At 32.5% G+C, this 19047-nt stretch overlaps 1 protein-coding gene across 1 annotated transcript in view; it reads right to left on the bottom strand.

Annotated features, from left to right (window-relative positions):
• The window catches only part of CNTN5 (contactin 5), a 1371764-nt gene that overhangs the window by 790930 nt on the left and 561787 nt on the right, over positions 1-19047 (bottom strand). Inside the window, exon 3 of the mRNA XM_082339878.1 lies at positions 7879-8003. Within this exon, the coding sequence (XP_082196004.1) occupies positions 7879-7933 (55 nt within the window). The 5' untranslated portion in view covers positions 7934-8003. The remainder of the gene's footprint in view (positions 1-7878; positions 8004-19047) is intronic.

Genomic DNA, 19047 nt, shown 5'->3' with positions numbered 1-19047 from the left:
GTTTCCTGAACTGAGGTAGGCTCCATTATCATCATGACTTCCTGGGGGACCAATACAATGTGCACATGCATAATTTCAAAATGATCACAGAGGAGCCATAATCCATTTCTCTTTCTCATCTTCAGTAGCCCAGTCAGACTTAATATTATCAGGCACCTGTTTTCAGTAACACTTTTGTTTTCATCTCCTTTTAAAGTTATTAGGCAGCACTAGCTGACAGTGACAAAGTTCTGTGCTATTTACCACACTGCCAGTAAGAAGAAGGATAGTATTTGTATAAGCTTATCAATGACAGACATTCTCTGTTTAATAGTATATCATCCTCTTGGCAGAAGGAACAGGCTGTCACCTTTCCAATAAAATGGATTTAACCCAGTGGAGGAGAATGGGGTCAAAGTAGAGAAAAAATGCCTTATTTGTGGGCTTGTTTTTGAAGCAATACAGCTTATATTGAAAGCATCTGAAAGTAACCCAAGGAAAGTAACTAGACGTACTTATGTAGGAAGGAGGTCAGTGTAGCTCTGAGCAACTGGATTTCCTCTTTTGTCTCCCCTTCATGTCACCTGCTATGTTGAAATAATTGCTGTAGGAGGCAGCTTTCTCATTATTCTTACACTAGTTACCATCTATATGATGTTGGGTATATGACAGAACCTCCCTGAGCCTCATCCCTATTGAGAACAAACAGTATTTTACTTGCCCAAGTACAAGGAACTGGACCTCACAATCTCCAAATTATTTTTAATTTTAAGATTTATAAATGCAGTTAGAGAAACATATTTTTTCATTTTAGAAGAGATATAAATACAACTAGCTTTAATTAATCTAATTAAATATTATTTTAAGTTATAACTTTGATAGAAATATATAAATAGAATTGTGATGTTGACAAATATAGGCTGGTACTGGGGAGTGCAAAAAGAACACTTTCAAAAATCTTCAAACAAAAGGGTGTGTTTTAATGAGTCTAATAATAGCTGCTTTCTAGCTATTCTAATAATACATATTAAAATTAATATTTGTATATGACAGTGTCCTATAAGGCTATTCTACTACATTTCACAGAAAGAAATCTATTTGTAATAAATATCATTGTAATAGATTTCACCCATTGTTAAACATTTAAAAAGAAACTAGCCATATTTCAAAAGGAGTATAATGAGTAATAAATCCATTGAATAGGGTATTCTGTAGAGCAGAGCAGAAAAATTTAAACCCTTTAGCTTTTGTTGTTGTTATTATTTATTTATTTCAACATGGAGACTGAATGAAAAGCAATTCACAAAGAACCTTGAAATGCCAGTCAAGTTGCTTATAAATCCTGAACCTTATTGTCTCCTCCCAATCATTATCTCTTCACATATTTGGAGGATAATATATCCTTGAAGAATCACTTTTAAAGAATATAATAACATGGATTTTGGCACAGTAGAGGTTGAAATGTTGATGTTTCTTGTCACATATACATTCATAACTAGGCTTTAGTAATTATGATTCCTTCCCCAAATGATTTCACACATTCTATCATGAAAAGCTTAAATTTTATTGAACTTAATTAATTTCATATTGATAAAAATAGTTTGACTGATTTTTAAAGCTTTTTTAAGCTCAGCTAATGAGGTTATTAGATCACAGTGCTCTCACTGTCACTGTTTCTGAAATAAAGATACAAAGAAATGCCATTTTCTTTATTGTTAACTAAAATAGGATTGTTATTATTTGCATGTAAAACATTTATAGATATCAATAAACATGTGGTAGAACTCAAAACTGAGCATGGCTATTTTTATTGCTTTATGCACACCTTTAAATCACTTTACTGAGGTATGATTATAATAAGCTGTACATATTTAGTGTATATAACTTGATGAGTTTGCAATAAGTATATACCCATGAAACCATCACTACAATCTATGCCATAAACATATCCAACACCTCCAAGAGTTATCGTCTGCCTTCTTGACATTATATTATTATTATTGTTATTAATTACTATTATTATTATTTAGTGGTAAGAGTATTTAAAATAAATAAGATTTACCCTCTTAGCAAATTTCTAAGGGATACCACTTATATGAGGAAGCTAAAATAACCAAACTCATAAAAGCAGAGTAGAATGGTGGTTGCCAGGGGCTGGAGAGAGGGGGGAAGGAGGGAGTATTAGTCAAAGGTACACAGTTTCAATTATGCAAGATGCATACTTCCTACAGATCTACTATAGAGCATAGTGCCTATAGTTTGTAATACTGTATTGCATATTCTTTACAATATGCTTCTCCAGCTACTCTCTTTAAGAGGTCAAATATAATTTTCCAATCCTTGAATCCGGTCTTGGCCTATGTGATTTGCTTTTGTCAATGAGACATTAGTAAACATGACAGAGAGCCTTGAACCATGCTTGCAAATTGGCACCTACCCTTTCTATTGCTGTACCTAGGAACCCGCAACCACAGCCAAGTGAGACCGCATGACACCATCCAATCCTATTCTTTCAACCCTCATGGGAAGTTTTAGAGATCAGCTGAACCTGCCCAAATCAGAAGAACCACCAAACTGCCTTTCAGAATTGTGAGAAATAATATTTTTGAATTTTTTGTTTAAGCTAAAAAATTTGAGGATGATTTGTTATGGAGTTAAAGCTAATTAGCACAATATACAATTGACATGTATTTAATCTATTATGTGGATTATATTTCTATAAACAGTAGTTTCTCTAACCTTAAAACACACACCCAGAAATGTACAGATGTAATTCACTCCTTCCTGAATTTCTCTTTTCCAAGTTATTTGTCATTTTTTTTCTCTTTCTCTTCCTCAGCTCAGCTTCTTAGAAAACAAAATTTATAGTAATGGTATTATTTTCCTCCTCTGCTAATCATTTCATAGCTCATTATCATAAGACAGATGTTCCCACTACTTCGTTAAAGGCAATTATCATTAGCATTAAAAGGAAATGTTTTTAGTACTAATCTCACGTAACCTTCCTACAGCATTGCCCCTGCTGACCACTCCTTTTCAGAACCTGTTCTGTTATCACTCTTTCCTAGAATTTCCTCCAACTCACCATCCATGCTTTTCAACCTATACTTTCTCTTGCCCCTTATTCATGCTTCTCAGAATTTCTTCCTTGCCTTATGACTCATCATTACCTACATAATCCTTGGGTGATTATTTTCCTTCCCAGAGCTTCAAATTCATCTATACAATAATGAACCCCATGATGAATCCCAAATTTACTTTTAGCTCAGTCATTTTTCTTACACTTTAAACATCTCCATCTGAGTGTGTCACAGATATCTGAAGCTCAACATGTGCATTATTGAGTTCAGTATTTCCCCACTCTGAATTGCACCCCCTACTTTATTCAGTATCCAAGCAAATGGCAATATCATCTACTCCATAAGCAAATTGAGACCCTTGCTATTTCCTCTAAAACAAAATATTTAATCATTTACCAACTTCTATATATTTTATTGCCAAAAAACATTTGAATCTGTCAGCTCTTGATGCCCTTCACTACTGTTATGCTTAATCCATTTTGTTTCCATAAACCCATACCAGTTTCCCCTTTTATTAATATCTTATATTAATATGGAACATTTGTCACAAATAATGGACAAATATTGACATTTTATTTTTAACTGAAGTACATACTTTATTCAGATTTCCTTAGTTTTTAAATATTTTTTTTTTTCTGTTGCAGGATCCTATCTAGGGTAATGCGTTACATTTATTTATTATGTCTCCTTAGTCTCCTCTTTCTGTGACTGTTTCTCCGATATTCCTGGTTTTTGATGACCTTGAAAATATTGAGGATTATTGGCCAGGTGTTTCATAGAATGCTCCTCAGTTGGGATTTTTCTGATACAGCGTCACAGGCTTTAGGAAGGAAAACTACAGAGGTGAGGCACCATTCTCGTCACATTATATCCTGGGTAAATGCTATTACTGTTGATGTTGACCTTGTTCATCACTAGGTTGATGTAGTCCTTATCACTTTCCTCCACTGTAAAGCTACTTTCTTTATTCCACTTTTCTATTCTGTACTTTGTGGAGACACGTCACTATGTGCAGTCCACACTTAAGGAAGGAGGAGTTACACTCCACCTCCTTGAAAACAAAGCATCTAAATAAATTATTTGAAATTCATCTACATGGGAAATTTGTCTATTCTTTTCATTATTCAATCACTTATTTATATCAATATAGACTTTTAAATTTTATTTTTTGGGTTGTAACTCAATACTTTATTTTCTTGCTCAAATTTTTCCAGTTTGGGCCACTGGGAACTCTATTTTTTTTTTTTTAACACCTTTATTGGAGTATAATTGCTTTACAATAGTGTGTTAGTTTCTGCTTTATAACAAAGTGAATCAGTTATACATATACATATATCCCCATATCTCTTCCCTCTTGCGTCTCCCTCCCTCCCACCCTCCCTATCCCACCCCTCTAGGGGGTCACAAAGCACTGAGCTGATCTCCCTGTGCTATGTGGCTGCTCCCCACTAGCTATCTATTTTACATTTGGTAGTGTATATCTGTTCATGCCACTCTCTAACTTTGTTACAGCTTACCCTTCCCCCTCCCCATATCCTCAAGTCCATTCTCTAGTAGGTCTGTGTCTTTATTCCCGTCTTGCTCCTAGGTTCTTCATGAACTTTTTTTTTTTTTTTTCTTAGATTCCATATATATGTGTTAGCATACGGTATTTGTTTTTCTCTTTCAGTTGGTTCCTGTGTCCCTTTGACATCGGTTCCTGGTACTTTTGTTTTTTGTTTACTGGTTTGTTTGTTTTAGCACCTCCTCACTTTCTGGCACAAGATATTCTAGGCTGATCAAGTATATTTCCTGCCCCAGTCCTAGAATCAGCCATTTCTCCAAATAGCCCTGATTCTTTTAATTGCAGAATGGTACTAGAAACCAAGATCGTGGCACTTTGTGTGCTGGTTTCTGCTGCAGTACATTGCTTCTAGGTCTTCTCAGATGACAGAGAAAAAGAAATATATGTGTGTACACCTAGCCATGTATATATACATATCTATGAATACTTTTCATATGTAACTATATGTATCTACATTAAGCTAAACATGATTTCATATTGAAGTCTCCAACTCTAATCCATTACCACATGGATCATTCTAGCCTTCTTCTCTTGCTTATTTGTAACCTCCCACTCCGTCAGTGAGACAATTGGTTCCCACCATCCACCATGCATTGACTTAATTGTTCAATCCCATGCATAGGAGTTTTAGAGTTGCTAACACAGAGAAATAAAGTTCTTAACTAGAGTACAGTGTCAAAGTACAGTTTTTTGTTTGTTTTTGTTTTTGCCTTTAGTTTTACAGATTCACTTCCAAAGTTTCTTAAGTCAGTACCATTTTTCCCACACTCCCCTAAAGTGGAGGTTGTTTCATACATTTGTAATACTGTTAGATTCTTTGTCACATTCTGCATTTCATCCAGGGATCCTCTAACCTCCTAAATTATTATTTTTTTAAATTTATGTACATTAAAGTTTACTCTGTGCTGTAAAGTTCTGTTGGTTTTGATAAATGCATAATGTTATTCTTTCACCACTACAGTATCATACAGAATAGTTTCACCAAGCTGAAGAATGCCTATGCTTCCTTCACTCATTTAGTCATCCCCTGACCCCAACCCCTGACAATCACTGATCTGTGCACTCTCTATAGTTTTTCCCTTTCCAAAAGGTCATATATATAAAATCATACAGTATGTAACCTATTCAGACTGGTTTCTTTCACTTAGCAATATGCATATAGTATTCATCCTGTGTTTGCATGACGATAGTTCATTTATTTTTATCACTGAGTAATATTGCATTATATGGAATTTCTATGGTTTATTAACTTATTGAAGGGTATCTTGGTTATTTCTAGTTTTTGGTGATTATTAATAAAGCTCTTATAAACTTTTTTGTGTAGGTATTTTGTGTGCCATAAATTTTAAAATCAGTTAGGTAAATACCTAGGAGCCAAATGCTTGATTAGATGGTAAGACCAGTTAGCTTTGTAAACACTGCCAAACAGTCTTCCAGGTGGCTGTACCATTTTGCCTCCTTACCAGCATTAATGAACTTCCTTGTTTTCTGCATCCTCAGGAGTAACTGGTATTGCTTTTTCTTCCATTTTTTTCCTGGATCTTAGCCATTCTGCTATGTATAATGGTATCTCATTGTTGTTTTACTTTTGAGTGCACTTTTAATATAAGGTTGTATATTCCTGTGAACGGTGTCAAAGTTTCATTGCTCTGAATAGCCAGTTTTTAAACATAAGGTTGTGTAAGAGTTCTATATTTTCTAGTTAAACACACCCAAGATAATCCACCCATTAAAAAATGAATAAATAAAACAGAGAAGAAATACAGTCTGGGTCTTCTCTTATTTCTTCAGTCGGTGTTGGTTCAAATAGCATCAACAATATAAAATGTGCTTATGACCTATGGCTTAATTACCCACATTTTCTGTAATAGCAATCAAGTTAGTGTACAAAATAGGTTCTGTTATGTAATACTTGTAGACAAATAACCAGGAAAAAAATTAATAATAAAATAAAATAGTAAATATTGAATTTAAGTATTACCAAGTAACAAGAGCATAATAAAAGCTGTACTTCTAGAATAATTCATTAAGTAAGGAGGTAACAGTGGAGAAAGATTTTGAAAATAACTATCTTTGATAAGTGGTCCTTTCAGTATATAATCAATTTTATTTAAACAACTATCTACAGCAAATAAATTCATGTTTTAAAAGTCACTAATATGTGTATATATGCTTCATATTAAATGCAGATGATTAAAAATCAGATCCCATGTAAAAATTAGAAACGTCCTTTGTTTTTTGACTTTTTTTGTCTTTGTCTATAGTATTTGAATAACAACTTACCTCCAGACTCAGCATCTTGTTTCATTGGAAAGAGCAGCACCTAGATTCCCTTATGAGCTGCAAATCTAGGCATCACAGATACCAACTCAAGCTGAGTATTTTTGCCTTTCCACACCATTATATAATACCTCTTTTGAAGTGACTGTTTATTTAGGGGAGATAAGTTGGGCCAGCACATGAAAATAAAACTTTGGAGTGATATTACAATCTATCGCTCTTCCTCCACCTAGCATTGTCAGATTAATATATAAAAACACTGGACGCCAGTTAAATTTAAATTTTAGATAAAATAGAATAACATATTGCATGGAACATACTAGAAGTAAAGTAATTATATGTTGTTTATTTGAAATTCAATCTTAACTGAGCATCTTTCATTTCATCTTGCAAACCTACCTCCATTCCCCTCCGTTAGTTTATGAGTTCAAGAGGAGAATGACATTGAGAAGATAAAAGAGAGACCAGATCATCATGGAAGATGGTAATACTGCACAGAAAGAATGTAAGATAGGATAAAATATTTAAAGACTCTTTATTTCTTTTATAAGTAACCATAATCATGATAAACCAGGATGTTCATTTAACTTTCACTGTCTCTGAAACTATTCACTTATTTTTCATGTTTTCACAAATGTCTCTACCCATATTTTATAGAGGTATATATATATATATATATATATATATATATATATATATATATATATATATATATAAACGATGGTTTAGATTGTAAATGAAAGTCAATGAGATGGGATGTACACTTATTTAGTTAACATTTATATGGTATTTTTATAAGTACCTTATTATACATGACTTTTTGTGGTGCTAACAGAGGTTTAAGGGTTGTTTTCTCTTTTTTTGTTGTTGTTGAAAGGATGAATCCTGATATAAATTTAAATGAACACCTGAGGATATAGTTAATGAAGACCTTTACATATTTTTGTTATTTGATATGAAAGGTGGGTTTTTTACCTGAAAAACACCCAGTGACTGACAGAAACAGAATAAGTTTCCAAGAGGAGGCCATCCTTGGTGACTAGGATCGCCTGTGTCCCAGTGTATTTAGCAGCTCTGACGTTTCTTCATTAAAGAATGCCCTGTTGAGACAGATAACAATTTTCAAATACAGAGAAAAGAAAATAAACAAACAGAAAGGCAAACAAACAAAAACCAAATCAAAAATCTCATAATAAAATGATAAATAACTTTCATTGCAAAGGTCAGATTAATATATACTTGGACATTGACAACCATAATAAAGTTTCCATTAGAATTAATTTAATGCACAACACAGAAACTTTGGAAAAGTGATAAACTTTCTCTATCACATTTACTTATATTGAATGCTCCCTTACAGATAATAAAAACATCAGGTTCTAATGGGTATGATTTTTCCTCACAGGGAATGTATAATAGTTATATTTATTACATTAGACAAATTATTGGACTAGAAAAATAGGGTAGAAGAACCAGTCACATCAATATATACTCTTCTAGTGTAGAACATAACTAATTATCAGTTAAGCAAGTGATTTTACACATTGTGTCTGTAGCTCATCTAAACCTCCACAGGGAATTTTTCTCATTTAATTATTAATGTCAACTGCCTTTGTTTATAACTCCTGTGATTATCTGTACTGTGTTATAGTTCCCTCCTTCTGTGACTTATTTTCTCAGCATCCTTTGCTAGCCAGAACCTAAGGGAAATAAGGATTTTCATGAATATTTAACCTTTTTTGTCTAATGCCATTTTTATAACAATAACCAGTATAGCACATTAATGTCCTTTGATTCCTTTATCTGTCCTGAAAGATACAATAAGCATAAAAATACAAAATTCTAGCATGAAACTTAATATGGAAAAACTTGACAAATGTGTACTAGAAATTCCTATAATAAACAAGTAACTTCTGAGTTTTCAGGTGTCAGTTACTGGTGTCCTTCTTGGCCAAAAGCAACTAAATTGAGAAATAATTGTACAGTGTGTTGATGATTTAAAATAACAATTGCTTCTTTGCAACTTGTTCCTCCCAATAGACTTAGAGGTTCAGGTTATTTCTATCTTTTAGGAAATATCTTAAAAATATAGATGAGCATTTTTCCCCTAGTTAGGTCATAATTCAATATAGACGTACCCAAAGAGGGAAAGCTTTTCTTAGTGAGTCTTCCACCTGAATGTTAGTTCCATTTTATTTATATTTTAAAATCTAAGCCTTGAAAACCTACTTTAATTACAAGGTTAGGGATTACTAATGGAAAAGAAAGTTAATGAGTTAATAATGGTTGATTCACAGACACCCCTTTCAAAAAAGATATTTTTCATCATCTTTTTTCTTCCAAGTAAATATCAGAAATAAATACAATTTGAAGCACAAAAAAGACCTTATCACTACTTTTTACAGTTTAAAATACAGTGTATTATTTATACACTGCTTTTTACCAGAAAGGAAAAGAAGAAAATCAGCACTTCACACATAACAATTAGAGACTTAAAGTTGCTAGAACAACAATTATGATTCATGAAAACTGCATATTTAAATTAGTGAATTCTCAATCCATTGATGAAATTGTCCCTTCACAGACTGTGAGTTCTAAGACATTAATGCCGTTTTGCTTAACTTTTTTTGATGAGCTTCTGCTCAGTCCACGTCCTGAAAACTGGTACTTTCCCTCTTTATTTACAATGTCTTCTGTTGTCTTAAACAGTCTTCATCAACAAATGCAAATATTTTCAGAGCACTTAAATGTTATACACTGGGAATGTCAAAGAGAAAACACACACGCGTGCACACATGCTCATACACACACACACATACACAGAAGTTAACCATAGGCTACAAGCCAAATAAGCGGGACGATGTAAGTGTAGCATAGATACAGAGCTATCAAAAGGGGAATATATCCGTAAGGATGAGAAGAGTTGGGAATAGTACAGAAGCATCTTTAGCAAAAATTCAAGAAGATATTGAGCTTAGACAGATGTCTTACTTTTGGATGGAACCGCCGTGAGCACATGGATAAATAAGTCGTTATCAGAGAGTGATCCACACCGAATAAATCAACACGGAGTAAAGGGACAGCCAGCGGCCAGAGGATAGACAAGGCTATTTTCGTAAGGGTTCATGGAAGGCATTTCTGATAAGATGACATTTGGGCTCAGTATTCATGTTTTCAACATGCCATTGTAGAATAAGCCTTATATTCCAGGCACATTTTTTTCAGTTCTCAAATAAAAATAGTACAGTGAATTTTATAACTAAAATAATCCACTTTACATTAAAACATTTTCAAAGAGAGAAAAGCCTGCATGTGTGTGATTGTGTGTGATTGTGTGTGTGTGTGTGTGTGTGTGTGTGTGTTCATTTTCAAACATCAGTGCTTGGTCCTTGGGGCCTAAATGCAAAAAATAATAGTTCTTCAAAGCCATTCTTTTTAAGATGCCTAAATGAGACTCTTTCTTTTTACTGGCTTACTTTCTTCTCATTCTCTCTCTCTCTCTCTCTATCGCTCTCTCAAGTAAAGAAAAAAGTAAATAAAATAATCTTTAGGTTCTGAAATATGTAAATTTGCATATGCTTCTCTTGAAAAGACAATTATTCCATGGCTTTAATAAAATCCTTGTATCAAAGTAATAAAATAATGTAATTAATCAGACATACATTAAGGTCCTATTACATGCCAAGTTAAATTATAATCAGTTAATAAATGTTACTAAAGCATATTAAGATGTATATTTTAGAAATACCTTAATGGAAACTGACAGTTGTACATTAAACTGTTATTTATCAAGAGATTGAAAAGTCAGAAGTACTAAGTTGCATACTACTAATTGGATATATTATTTTTTTAAAAACAATTTTTAAAAGAGCTTATTTCAATGTTTAGAATATATACCTATCATCATCTGTGATAATCAAATTAGATGTATGAAATGACATATTACTTTGCATTTTTTCCTGAATTATTGCAAATATTTGCAAGTAAAGTAAAATAAGTAGAACATCGTATTAGTAGTAAGTCATAAATTATAAACAATACATGCATTGTGCAGTTGAATGCATAGGCAAGTACTTAAAAACATCACTCCTTAATTGGAGTCTAAAATAGGATTGCTAAACATATGTTAAAATAAATCAAATGATAGTATGCTGCCACCTGAATGCAAGTTAGTTTTTCTTCTTAAAGATACATATAGGAAACCGCCTTGTGTATGACATGTGTATGTGAGTGTGCATAAAGAGAGGGAAATGTCAAGAGAGAGAGATTTCTATTAATGCCTACCAATCTCTCCTGTTTTATAGCAACGGTTTCCTTCAGTTTGGCCTCTTACTGGCTATTCACAGAACAGTCAGAATTACATTTTAAAACATAAATCAGGCTTCATCATTTCCCTGTTTCAGTGGTTTATTCTTAAAATAAAATCCAAATTCCTTATATAGTATTCAAGATCATATCTAATCTGGCCCCTGACTAACTTTCTGCTTTCATCTTCTGGCATTCTAGACTCCATTCCCACCACATTGACTTTCTTGCTGCTCCTCAATTATACTTTGCACTCATTGTTTCCTTTGCCTGGACCCCTCCACCATCAATTCTTTCCAGACTGTATCACTTTAAGTCATTGAAGACACTGGTCCTCAGGCCTTTCTTGATCATTCTCTTTAAAATAGCCACCCCTTGCTTCCTGTCAGCCCTGTCACTGTTTTTCCTTACACTGTCCCTACCGTATTTTTCTTCTTAGCAATTATCAGTGCTTGAAGTTATGCTATTTATTTGTTTACTTTATAATTATCTTTTTCTCCTACTAGAATGTGATATCCATGAAAGCAAGAATTTTTGTCTTGTGCATCTTTGTATACCCAGCATCTAGAAGAGAATCTGCTTGGTTTTAGTAGGTATTCAATAACTATTGTGAATAATAATTATTGAATAAACTGGAGCCTCTAGTAAGTAAATTATTTGGCACAAGATAATACAAGAAGAAAAAATATTATCCCTTAAATTTCCATAATACTAACAACAGCTACCATTTATGAAATTCTACGTGCCAGGCATTGTGTCATGCACTTTACTTACACAACCTCTATTAAATAACTTGACATCTCTTATTGATGAAGATAACTTTCCCAAGGACACACAACTAGTAAAAGAACTGGGGTAAGCATAAGGTTGACTTTTAAATTACATCATCTCTTAACAGAACTCCACAGCTATTTCTGCAAAAGTCTCCAGAAACCCTCTTATCTGACACAATTGGAACTGGTACTGAGTTAGTAAAAAACTCATTTAAAAAAATCTTACACATATACCTGAAAGGTTGTCATTTAACTAATACGATTTAACTCTATATTCTTTGACCTATCTTATTATATAGGAATGAGATTTTTTTTTTTTTTTTTTGATCATCAATATTCTGGTGAAAAATTATTTTATCTCAACATCATGAGTCTTTTTCAATGAAAGTCTTGTCTAATGCATAATATACAATTTTTAATTTCTTTAGAGTGTTATAAGAACATGTGAAGTTGTCTAATGACAGCATCCTTGAGGTTTTTTATTATTTTTATACAGTTATCTCACACACATTTAATTTTATAGCATATCCTAAGTCACTCATTTTATTGTTTGTCTAAGACTATTACCTTTTGTTTTATTTTGTGTTTTATCCTTTTTTTTTTCTTAGAACCAAATGCTCTCACTCTTGGTACACTCATATGCATTGATCTGCATAATGTTTATTTGAATTACCTAATTACATCAACATGTACAACCTCCACAGATGGATGACACTACACACCTGAATCTTGGTAAGTATACAACTTACGCAGTGACAGTGAGTAACCTAGAGATGAGCCTACTTAACCATCAACATCTAAATAGTTCTGCATTATTTTCATTTATGGAGACAATAAAGGTTGCTAGTTACTTGGCAAATTAGAACAATAGAGGTTGAGTAAAAGTGTTCTACTCCAGTTAGCATGTGACAGAGCTGCAATATGAAGACTTGGATGTAAGTTTTAGTGAAAGGAGTAAGATGATCAAATATCTCTTTTTCTGTGTACCTTATTCTCCACCTCAACAATGACTCTTGCTAAGACTGAAGCTAGTGGCACTTTTGTTTGGAAGATACCCTTTAAAGGTTGAGCAAGGCCAGGATGGGGCTCACAGAAAAGAATCATTAAAAAAAAAAAAAAAACTTTATGGGAAATTGTATTCTAGATGTTCTTGAAGTTTTCTAGCCAGATGCACCTGAACAAAACAATAGATAATAAAATGCTGCAGAAGATCTAGCAAGAACAAATAAAAAGAATGTGTGTTGGTCTTGTTATGTTTGCTATCATATATCTTTTGAGGACCCAGCAGCAGTGTCAGGAGGTGGATAGACAGAATTCTCGCTTTCAAACATAACCAGAGTAAATCATGATATTGTGAATCACAAGAAAATAAATTATATTTTGTGTCCTGGACAAAGTGGTATGGGTTGTAGATGGAAGACTGAGCTCATAGTGTTTACATATCGTGAAGATATTCTTTAACACGGTTTTCTACAGTGTGTTCTATTTCTCTCATCTTTTTAAATCTAAGAACGCTTGATCTCAACAGACCCTGCCTGTGGAAAAGGGTACAGTAAAGTTTTAAAATGGGTCAGCACTAGTCTTCTGACACTTCAAGGCAACCTTGTAATTTTATTTAAAACACAAAGGTAGAGAAAAGATATGACTCAAGAGTATTTAATAGTACATAGTGTACTTAATCGAGACAGGGACTAAAAAAAAAAAAAGACAGTGACTCTAGGAATCTGGTGTCAGAAATATTCCATGATTCCTGTTCCTGGTGATAGACATACGGAAAGGGTGAAGACAGAACTGTGACTCATTCGGCCTGACATCAGCCTCCATGTAAATTCTGACAAGACTTGTGTTAGGATTCTGAGTACGATTCCCTTTCTGGTAATTAGGAACTAGACACAATAACAAATAATACATGATCTTTTTAAAATAATACAAAATATAAAATATTTCTAAATGCCTCAATGAACTAGTTTAGAAGGAAAAACTTATTAAAGATCAAGACTAGATAAAAATAGCAAGTTGAGCAATGAAGCTAACTTTCACCGTGAGGCTATTCATCAAATCCCAGTGAACTTCAGGTTGATGTTCATGGCTTCTCTGAGAGAGTGGGACCAAAATCAAAGCTTAGGGTCCACATAAGATGGATCTTCAAATAGGAAACTCCTTATATCTAGGATTCCAAAAAGCTTCAAGATTATAGTCAGGGTGAATTAGAAATATGTCTCCAGATAGATACTCTACCCAGAGAAGAGTAAAAGAAAAATGTAAGTCTTAAACCATGAGACTGAATAGAAAGAAAAAAAAAAAGTCTCATAGTGAAAACTTCATAATCAACATTCACAAAATATACAGGCAAACAAATCAGTATAAATGAGAAGGAAATGAAGCAATAAAGGTCAGAATCTGACTTGCAAAGAATTCAGATATTTGACTTTTTCAACACAAATCATCAAACAAATGTATATGATCTGTTTTTAAACATAAAGGGATTAGCATTATGCAAAAGAAGAAATAGAGATGAAGAAATTATCTAGAATGCAGCCCAGAAAGGCAAATGGATGGAAAATATGAAAAGAAGGTAAAGAGAATGAAGCATATAGTAAGAATATCTTATATGTCTAATCAAATTTCCAGAAAGAGAAAAAGAATGCAATATGTGAAGAGATAGATATTGCTAAAAATTTCCAGAACTGATGAAATTTATCAATTTTAAGATTTATGAACACCAGAAAAAAACAAGAAGAATGAAGTCCTAGATAAATCATAGTGAAAGTTGTGAACACCAAAGACAAAAAAAAAAAAAAGCCGGAGATAAAAAGAAGCATTAATTATAAAAGTGGAAAATCAGACTCTCAGTTGATTTAATGATAGTAGTAATGGAATCCAAAAAAAATTGGAATAATGTGTCAGTAAGAAGGAACAGTCAATCTGGATGTCTTCTTTGTAAAAAATGTATATTTGGGTCATCTGCCCTTTTTTTAAATTGGGTTTTTTCATTTTTATGGTGTTGAGTTGATGAGTTATTTGTATATTTTGTATTAACTCTTTATTAGATATATTGTTTGCAAATATCTTCCCCCTTTCAGTAGGTGACTTTTTCATTTTGTTGATAGTTTCCTTCACTGTGCAAAAGCTTTTTAGTTTGATGCAGTTCCATTTGTTTATTTTTGCATTGTTGTCCTTGCCTTAGGAGACAGATCAAAAAAATATTACTGAAATCAATGTCAAAGATCATACTGCTTATATTTTCAGGTGCTACATTTAAGTCTTTAATCCATTTTGAGTTAGACATTTTTCCAAAGAAGACATATAGATGGCCAACAGGCACATGAGAAGGTACTCAACATTGCTAATCATCAGGAAACTTTAAATCAAAACCAAAATGAGATATCACTTCACACCTGTCAGAATGGTGATCATCAAAAAGACAACAAATAACAAATGGTGAGGATATGAAAAAAAGGGAATGCTTGTGCACTGTTCGTGGGATTGTAAATTGGTGTAACCACTATGGAAAACATTATGGAGATTCCTCAAAAAATTGAAAACAGAACTACCATAATACCCAGAAATTCCACTTCTGGGTAATTATCTGAAGAAAACAAAAACACTAATTTTAAAAGATATATGTACCTCAATGTTTATTGAAGCATTATTAACAACAGTAAAGATATGAAAGCAACCTAAGAGCCTACAAGTAGATGAATAGATAAAGAAGACGTGGTATATATATATATATATATATATATATATATATATATATATATATATATATATATATCTCAGCCATTAAAAATGAAATCTTGTCATTTGCAACAACATGGATGGATTTAGAGGGTATCATGCTAAGTGAAACAAGTCAGACAGAGAAAAAATACCATATAACCTCACTTATATGTGGAATCTAAAAAAAAAAACCAACCAAACCAAACAAAACAGACTCATAGGTACAGAAAACAAAAGGGTGGTTGCCAGAGGTGGGGCGGGTGAGTGAAATAGGTGAAGGGGATTGAGAGGTACAAACTTCCAGTTTTAAAATAAATAAACCATTGGAATACAATATACAGCACAAGAGATACTGCCGATATTACATAACTTTGTATGGGGACATTGTTGCAAGACATTGTAGCATCATTTTGTAATGTATGTAAATGTCAGATCACTTTGCAGTATACCTGAAACTAACATAATATTGTATGTTGACTGTATTTCACTAAAAAAGAAATAATTGTCAATGTATAATTCTGAACAGTGAAAATGTCTTAAAGGACCTGAGTTAAGTAAAGTTCTTTCTACTCAATCAATAACCAAGAGGTCAATTATATCTTAATAAAACTGGGGAAACACCTGAATTTGTCAAAAATAAACCTTTATTGAGAAAAATAATAAATGACATTCATCAAATAGAAGGACAAAAAGTAATTGCAGAGGGAAGCTCTGAAATGTATAAAAAGAACATAATAGAAGCTAACTCATATAATACAATATTTACTATATGCCAGGTATTGTTCTAAATACCTTACCTTGGGAATTCATTTAATACATAGAGCTCTATGAGATAAATCTAATATTCTCATTTTAAAGATGAGACATGTGAGATAAAAAGAGGTTAAGTAAATTTTCTAAAATTACACAGCTATAGAGTACACTTGAGATTTCTATCTAGATAGTCTGGGTACAGAGCCTATGACTTTAAACAACACACTATACTGCCTGAAAAAAATAGTCAGGTAAAAAATATGGTATGAGAGAAAATTTAAGAAAAGATTGGCTTACATGTGCCTTGGTAATGATTTTTTGGATATGACACCTAAAACACAAGCAACAAAATAAAAAATAAACAAGTGGGACTACATTAGACTAAAGAGTTCTGTACAGAAAAAGAAACTTTCAATAAAGTGAAAATATTTTCTGATTCTTCCTTACAGAATGGGAAAAAATATTTACAAACCATATATTTGATGAGGGCTTAATATCCAAAACATATTTAAAAACTCATGCAACTCAATAGCAAAAAAAGAAGCAATTAAAAAATGGGCCAAGGGTCTGAATAGATATTTTTCCGGAGAGGATATATGAAAGGCTAACATGTACATGAGAAGCAGCTCAACATTACTAGTCATTAGAGAAATGCAAATTAAAACCATGGTGAGATATTACCCCATACCTGTAAGAAGGGCCATCATGAAAGACAAATAACAAATGCTGACGTGGGTATGGAGAAAAGGAAATCCTTGTGCACTGCTGGTAGAATTGTAAATTGGCACAGCCATTATGAAAAATAGTATGGAGGATTCTAAAAAAATTAAAAATAGAACTACCGCATGATTCAGTAATTCCGCTTCTGAGATATAGCCAAAGGAAACAAAAACACTAACTCGAAAATGTATCTGCACCCCCATGTGCGCTGCAGCATTATTTACAATAGCCAAGACATAGAAACTACCTAAATGTCCACTGATAGGTGAATGAATAAAGAAGTTGTCATATTATCTTATATTTATATATATTGCTATATATATTATATATATAAATATATATATGTTATATCTTTATATATGATATATATGTTATATATTTATATGTGATATATATAAATATATGTTATATATAAATATAGGATATATATCACAACATACATATAATCACAACTTATGTCTCATATATATGAATATTATTCAGCCATAAAGAATGATGAAATCCTGTTATTTGTGACAACACAGATGGACCTTGAAGGCATTATGCTAAGTGAAATAAGTCTGACAGAAAAAACAAGTACTGTATGATCTCACTTATATGTGAACTCTAAAACAAACAAAAGCAAACTCACAGAAAAGGAGATAAGATGTATGATTACCAGAGGCAGAGGGTGGAGATAGGGGGAATTAGAGGAAGATGGTCAAAAGGTAAAAGCTTCTGGTTTAAGATAAGTAAGTACCACTAAGACTGTAATGTACAACATGATGACTATGGTTAATCCTGTTGTAGGATATATAGGAAATTTGTTAGGAGAGTTAATCCTAAAAGTACTCATCACAGGGATAATTTTCTTTTGTTTCTTCTTTCTTTTCTTTTTATTGTATCTAGATGAGATGGTGGATATTAGCTGAACCTGTTGTGGTAATCACTTCACAATATATGTAAATCAAACCATCATATTGTTATGCCTTAAAGTTATACAGTGATATATGTCAATTATATTTCAATAAAATTGGAAGGAAAAAAGAATAAATGGAAAACAAAGATAGTTTTAATCAAGCAACAATAATCATGTCTTGTGGGTTAAAATGTAAGGCAAATAAAATTATAATACATGAAGTAGCATAAAAATCTGGAGAGAAGTGACTGAAGTTAAATAGTTCAACAGTTTATGTATATTCAGAAGGAAAATAAGATATTAATTTAAACTTTTTATAAAATGTCTATGTTAAATTTTCTAGTTTAACTGCTAACAAAGTAGAAATTTGTCAGAAAATGAATCTATTTATATTCAGTATAAATATTTACCATCTCCTACTGTTTAGTAATGAAGAAAACTTTTGTATTTAAAACTCTTACACAGAATTTAGCACATACACAACTTCCTGCATGCCCTATAAAACAGAAACCTTAATTGTTTAGTCTAACATTAGAGGCTCTCCACAGTTTCACTCAAAGTACACATCTTGTCATATCTTCTACTACTCCACCTCAAACATTTTGGAGCCCAGCTAATGAAAATAATTTTTCCTTTGCAAATCCAATTCGTGTTGTATATCTTCCAGGAAAACTTGCCCACACATTCCTCAGCATAAAATTCCTTATTTCAAAATATCTAGGAAGGCATAAAATAAATTATTAAGTTGCTTAATTAAGGGCATGCAAAAGTCATAATTTGAGTGTATTTGGGGTATCAGGCTGCAGTGATAAGGCCAGAATGGCTGAACACTAATGCCCAGGAAGGAGAAACAGGGAATCAAATCTGTGAGTTACATAAGACCAGATCTCAAAGTATTCATAGGTTTGAGAAAGGAGTTTGAATTTTATTATAAACATCATCATGATAAATATAAACTATTCCTATCACATA

Source organism: Balaenoptera borealis (assembly GCF_965194805.1).
Source record: "Balaenoptera borealis genome assembly, chromosome: 11".
Classification (NCBI taxonomy): Eukaryota; Metazoa; Chordata; class Mammalia; order Artiodactyla; family Balaenopteridae; genus Balaenoptera; species Balaenoptera borealis.
This window is presented reverse-complemented; position numbering and strand designations above follow the sequence as displayed.